The sequence below is a fragment of the Condylura cristata genome, unplaced genomic scaffold (assembly GCF_000260355.1).
Source record: "Condylura cristata isolate star-nosed mole 26May11 unplaced genomic scaffold, ConCri1.0 scaffold00010, whole genome shotgun sequence".
NCBI lineage: Eukaryota > Metazoa > Chordata > Mammalia > Eulipotyphla > Talpidae > Condylura > Condylura cristata.
In genome coordinates, this window is record NW_004567111.1 from 18,864,893 (window position 1) to 18,871,957 (window position 7,065).

General features: G+C 42.6%; 1 protein-coding gene across 1 annotated transcript; it reads right to left on the reverse strand.

The window, feature by feature from the left end:
- Positions 1-897: 897 nt before the first annotated feature.
- Positions 898-6,110, reverse strand: IRG1 (immunoresponsive 1 homolog (mouse)). The gene is made up of 4 exons (XM_012723196.1): positions 6,028-6,110; positions 5,242-5,331; positions 3,341-3,546; positions 898-2,444 (listed from the first exon to the last, which is right to left on the reverse strand). Exons 1-4 carry the CDS (start codon positions 6,103-6,105, stop codon positions 1,469-1,471), a joined length of 1,350 nt encoding a protein of 449 aa, XP_012578650.1. The 5' UTR covers positions 6,106-6,110; the 3' UTR covers positions 898-1,468.
- Between the last annotated feature and the right edge of the window lie 955 nt (positions 6,111-7,065).

Consider the following 7,065-nt stretch of genomic DNA (forward strand, 5'->3'; position numbering starts at 1 on the left):
GTGCCAATTTATATGGATTTTTCCCTATCATTTTATATTGAGCTTTCTGTCTGTCCTGCTTTTCCCTCTTTCTTTCTTGAATTTATTAGATGAGTTCCCCTCCCTAATTCCATATTCATCCTTCTTCAATTACTTGGAAACAATATTTTCTCCTGCTATCTTATATTGGCTACCTTAGGAATTTCAACAGGCATAGCTATGATTCAAAGTCCAGAGTTAATAACTTTGCCCTCTTCTCAAACCACACACAAAAAGTTGACAACATTAATAAATTCCTGCTGCTTCATTTATTGCTCATGCTGGAATTTTTACCCCAAAGATATTATTATTATATACAACCAACATTCATAGTACTTTTTTCACTCTCATGCTTTACTATATCTCACGTTCTTCATAATCTTTTTACCAAAAAGGTTTGTTTTTTTTGTAATGAATGGGGATATAGTGTAATGTCAAGAACACAACCTAGAGACTGAAATAACCTTGTCTTTTAGACTTTTTAATTTCTACTTTACAGATAGAGGCGGTGAGGCAGAGGATCAGAGTCGCATGTCCAGAGTCATACCTACTAAGTGCAGAGGCAGGGGTTGAAACTTCTGGGCTCTTATATTTTAACAATAGCATCACCTCTACTGTGGAGACCTCTGGTAGCCGATGGCCTACAGAAGCTGCTGCAGCACAGGTCAGAGCCCTTCTACACTGTCAGCAAATGGATACGCAGGTTCAAGCTCCTGCGTTCCAGATTCATGGAGCTCGTAAATAACTCCTATGCAAAGATCAACTTACAGGAAAATCACAGGCAGCTTTGTAAGGCAAGTGATGGGCCAGGAACTGCTTATGGAGCATGAAACATCACACACACACACACTGCAAGCAAGTCAAAAGAAGTTTATTTAAAGAAACAGGCCAGCTCCTGCCAGCAGCAAGCAGGCCTGAGATTAGGACAGATGAAGAAACAGAACAGCACCTGCATGGGAAGGGTCCCCAAAAGAGTTGCCACTGGGTGAATCAGCCAGGTGTTTTCTAGCAGTGCTCATGTTTGGGGTCTAGGAGAGCAGCAGTGGGGTCATGCAGATTCTTGATTGGTTGCTTGAGACTTATCTCCCCATAGAGCAAACTGAAATTTTTCAACACAGTGCTTCAATTTCTATTAATAAATGTTTCCTCTTGCACGTCTCCTGAGGTCCCAAGTCCCTTCCCTGTTTTCCTGTTTCCTGTTAAGGTCTGACTCCTCAGTTTGCAGGTCAGCCTTATAATGTTTGTAAAATCCATATCTCCTGTGTTTTGCATATCTGTTATCTTACTGTAAATAATTGATACTGCCCAGCAAAATTTAAAGGTCAAGACTCCTTCCAGTTCTGTGTCAGGACCCTCTCTACCTTCTGGGCACATCAAGAGCAAACCCCCGCTGTATAAAGCAAATCGTTGTATTTCCCCCAGTCTAAAGTCATTTAGGCATTGGTAAGCCTTAGGGGTTGTATGATGTAACTGTTAACTGCGGGATAGGCTGTGTAACTACCTCTGGCGGAGAGCGCCCTTTCAGAAATCTATTTAACACAGAACAGTCTTCTAGGTCTTCCAGGTTTTCTACCATCTCAATGAGTCTTTCTACTGTGTCTGGGGACAGTAGCCCAGAGGTGTTGGCTCTGAACTTCTCCTTTAGGTCCTTCTGACTCAGTGGCTTCCTCCAGTGACCGTAGAAGGTGTCAGAACGCTCAGTGAAGGTGACCCCATCATTGAGGGTGACACTTATCTCACAATACAGAGTGTCGAAGCTTGGCAAGTTGTCTTGAGGGTGCTGCAGCTCCACCTTATTGAGTAGCTCTTTCACTTGTGGCCTGTTGATCTGACATTCGTGAAATGATGGGACAGTGATGCCACCATCGAGCAGGGCAGCACAGGCCACATACTGAAGGGAGTGACGGGCTTCATGCTCTGAGTCAGGCAAGGGCCGGTTGATATAAGGGACATCTGGAATTCTGAGCACAATTCTCTCAATGTGGTCAATGGGAAGCAGGGCTCTGTCTGATACAAGGTGCTTCCTCATAGATGCAGCTGCATCTGCCACCCAGTGGGTGGTCAAATGTGCAGGGAACCGCTTGAAGGCCACGTCCTGCTGGTCCAGCAGCCAGGTGTGGGAATCAAGATTTGGAAGAACTTTAGGGGAATAGTTGGCATAGAAGGCCCCAAGCCCTGTCTTCATGTCTAAGACCCGTCCGTTTCCTTGGAGACCCAGCATTGCCAGAAAAGCAGCTTCTAAGCCATGCCTGGCAGCGTTGCCCATATGAAGAGGCTTGGTCTGAGTGGCCGCATTTGCCATGGGTGCCCCGGCAAGAGAAACAGCAATAGCAAGGGCTTCTTGGCACTTTGTCCTACTGAGTCCTAAAAACTTAGATGCAGCGGCAGCACTTCCCAGAGTTCCTACTATGGAAGGGGGATGAAATCTGAAAAGCAAAAAAGCAAAGAGTCAGAGTTATAAACCTCGACACCAGCAGTCAGTGAAATGTAGTAATCAGGACTGTAGATTATGAAGCCAAATGATTACATGTCACCTCTTCTACTCATTAACTGTATGATCTGGAAAAGTTATTCAACTCTTCTGTTCCTCTTTTCTCTTACATTAAAGGGTGACAATGATAGTATTTACCTCATAGGATCTCATTACTTTTGAATAAATTCACTTGCTTTAAACAGTGCCTGACATACAGTAAATTCCTTATAGATGATATTCTAAATAATTACTGCAAGAAAAGCAAAAGTTGTTGATTGCTCAGAGCCCAGATTACTCACTGTAAAAATTAAGGCCTTGCAGATTGTAATATTCATTCAGTATTCCAATTTAGTCCTCTCCTAGTAGGCTGGACCAAGTGATAAAGCAAATATTAGACTGAGCGGCATGATACAGCCACCATTTGACCATTTTTGATCTGTTATTTGAATGGTCAGGTTTGGGAGTTTCTAAACACTTTCCTTAGGCTGAGGGACCATATCAAATTTGAAAATGGATTCTACTTTGAGATGTGGTCATGGACATTCTGAGTGGGCCCACGGAAGTGCAAGGATGAGTCACCTTTAGAAGAGTGACCCCATTTATTTTATGGTCCTATTTGCTTGACAGGCTCTTCAAACCCAAAGGAAATTTTTCATCAACACTTCTGAATTCACACCACTGTAGATGAGTTATAAGGTTTGATTTGTGACTAGTGAATTAACTTATCTTCTAGCACTAATGTGACTATCTTTAACTAAGCCACTTTCTCCACCAAAAAGCTCTGCAAAGATCACAGTTGACAGATGAAGGGAATTAGATGCTTCTTACTGAGGAAAATCCTCTTCATACCTCTTTGGTATGTTATTGGCTTCCTTGGAGAAATGCATTAATCGGCCTTGTACTTCAACACCAACATTGAAAGCCAGCAGAAGGTCAAAGCCAGAAAACTTTGGACTTGGAAGCAGGTCTTCTGATAAAGCCATGAGGACAGGAAGGACAGCGCCAGAAGGGTGGGTGGCAGGGTGCCATGTGTCATCAAAATCCATTGAGTGAATCTGTGGACACACAACCAACCCAAAATCAACATGTTTTTCCTTGAATGCGATGGATATTAAACTGGTAAGAGTTTATATTAGTAATAACCCAGGAAAATCTTTAGATCTGATCCCCTGAAATAAAAGCCATCAACTGTCAGATTCTTAATCACATGACCGGGCTCCCCTTTGCCCTCAGGAGGTAGAACCTTGGGGAGCAGCCAATGAGCCTCAAAAAGGAGCTTGGGTCCTACCCCCCTCCAGTGCTGTCTGCCACAGCATCTCAAAAATCAGTATCCGCGGGACCCTCCCTGGTGGTGCAGCGGGTTAAAGCACAGCACTAGGAAGCTAAAGCCACTTCCGCATGAGTTCGATCCCCACCAGCCCCAGAGGTGACCACATGGCGTGGCAGACCTCTCCTGACCCGCCCGCTGCTCCCCTCAGCAGTGTACTTCAATGATCTGCCTGTTCTGCTCCCCACTGTCTCTGGTGAATCCTCTCACTGCCCCTGCGCTTCTGGCGTGTACCCCAGTCCTGTACGCATGAATAAATAAATCTTTAAAAAAAAATCAATAACCGCTTAAAAAAAAAGGTGTGGAATTGGGTGACTGCTCTTCCTCACCCTCCATATCATACTTTTGTACTTTTTTTTTAACATTTATTTATTTATACAGAACTGGGGTACAGGCCAGAGATGCGGAAGGTGAGAGGATTCACCAGGAACAGACTGGGGAGCAGAACAGGCAGATCTACGAAGTACACTGCTGAGGGGAGCAGCGGGCGGGTCAGGAGAGGTCTGCCATACCTTGTGGTCATCTCCAGGGAGGCAGGGATCAAACTCATGGGGAAGTGGCTTAAGCTTCTTAGTGCTGTGCTTTAACCCGCTGCGCCACCAGGGAGGGCCAACTTTTGTAACTTTTTATTATGAAATAATATAAAATTTATGGGAAGTTTGCAGAAACTCTTGAGCCCTGACAAGCTATATTTTGAAATCATAGTTTTCTGTTATAGGGTTTCATTCCTCTTCATGCTAGCCATTTTCTCTTCCTTTATGTTAAATAACTAGTAATAAGCAGAAGTTCATTTAAAAATAGATTTTTTTTTTGTTTGATATGGCTGGTTCATTTCCCATGGCTTTCTGGACATCTACTTCTCTATGTATTATGGGATTCAGCTTTAAATATTCAAGTTGTTGTCCCTACAGACCACAGACATCCCAAAACATTCCTGTCCAAATTACTCTTATAGATTGCCCAACAATCTACAAATATAAAGTATAAGAATTGTTCCTCAGATGAGAAGTGTTGGTTTTTAGTTTGGGAAACAATAGACACTGAATTGGCTTTCAGTATATGTTGTGTCTACTGAATGAATAAAAAAAATGAATGAAACTGGCACTGTGCACCGCAAAGGACTTGAAAAGGAATTTAGTTTGGATATTGGGTTTAATATTTTTCTTTATATACATTCCCCAGTTTAGAGTTGAGACACCCCCATCTTATTTCCTCTACTCCACAATTTCTTTAAAAAGACCAGTTCACTGTAAAAACAAGGAAACTAAAATTACTACCTAGAAGAGAGGGCAGACCCCTTCATCTCTCTAAATATCAATAATCTCAGCAGTAAAATTTGGAGATTTGTGATTTCTGAGATATTTCCTGGCTCTGAAATGGTTATGATTGTCTAACAGTTGAAAAGACTTGAAAATCTCCTTACAGCCACACCGTTAACAAAAGCAGCATATGTTGGCGGAAGCCTGAAGTCTGACTGGCCCCAAACAGTGCTGGATATCTTGGAACTGTAGATCTGAAACAAGAGCATCAGTCAGTGATACAGGGTGCAGACACAACATTCCAAGAAATGGCCTTCATCTGTGGAGGCAACACCTCTAGATTGAAGCCCAAATCATTGGATTTCTCTCTTCCTTACAGGTGAATACACAACTTTCTCCATGGAAGAAATGTTACTAAATCCCATATCATGATCCAGAGGTGCCCTGGGGAATGGACTCTGAATTTACTCTCATTTACTCCTTGAGGGTAAATCCTGGGGAAGGAAGTCTAGCTGTCAACACTGATCACTTCTTCTCCCATGTCCACACCCACCTTCTACTCAGAGCACCGATCTAGCATTTTCTCCAGAGAATATTAAAGATTATTTGGTAGAAGTAGATACTGCTACCTCTAAGACTCTCAGGTAAAGATGTGCTTTCAGTCATAATAATAATAAACTGTGAAATATTACTACTCTTAACATTAGTCTTGAGACTGGCTTAAATGCAGTGACTTATTAAAGGATATGGATGAATATTAAAATACAAACAATAAAGCAAAAACCAATATAAGGAATACTAAATAAACCAAGTACTGTCACTAAAGAGAAAGGTAGAGTAGTAGAACATGAACACACGTCTCGGGTGGGCGGGGCGGGGGTAAGGACTTCACTAAGCAGACAGATGCGTGTACTTGGTTTTCTATTTAAAGTAGACCTTGAGTGTCTTACTTTACTATATTCGCTGACTTTGTGAAACACTTCTGTACTCGTTCCCAGAATCCCGACACCCAGAGCATCCAGAATCATCCTCTTGCTCCTCTGAAGAACACAATCAGTCAGGTGTTCTACTTTCAGGCCATGGATCACCTTGGCAAAGCTTTCTGTGACAGACTTTGAAAGAAAAAGTGTTAGGACTGTGTGACATTCATTTATCGTTCTATACTTCTTTTCTATACGAGAACCCTAGGTACTTTGATGTAAAGAGTTGCTCCATTAGAGGATATTCAGTTGATCTAGTTAAGTCCAATTTAAATGCCCACTAGCCAGTTGCAAACAGATGCTGACCAAAGAGTGTGTGGGCTACTGTGAAAGGAAGCACAGGGTCAGTGGAGGAGGAGGCTGGGGTCGCGCCTCTGTGAAGTGGGCCTGCCTGGGCATGGGTACATTCAGACAACTAGTGGCTGCCCTGCCATCATGAAATCCATGCCCATCATGAAATCCATGCAATGTGCCGAATGTTGTCTACATATATAAGACATCATAGTTCGTGTTTGTGCAATGTATTTCTCCTCTCAGGTATAGTCCTGGTAAAATTCCCAACGCCAAGTCACCTGTGAACCATCACCATAGTCCGTTGTGTTCTTCCCACCCTGATTTTAACCCTTCCCTACCCCCTCCAGTGCTAATATCTCTGACTTATAGTTGTCTGCTAGGTTTAGCTTCCCCTCTCCCATCCCTTGTTTGGTTCCCTTATATTCCTCCTGTAAGTGAAACCATCCAATATTTTCTTTCTCTTCTGACTTAAATTCACTGAGCATAATCCCTTCCATGTGCTGAATGCTTTAGGAAGGTATTATATGAAATCTCACTTTGTAGGTAAGGAAATCTAAGGAGGTGACAGTTCTTAAGTGGTGAAATCTGCTCAAATTCCAATGGGTCTAGTTCCAAAATTGGTGCCTCTAGTTATTAAGCTCCTCTTTTCCTAAAGTACGGTCTCAGTGCATGAGAAATAGTTGGGGTTCTTGTATAAGTGAGCAACTCTGATCC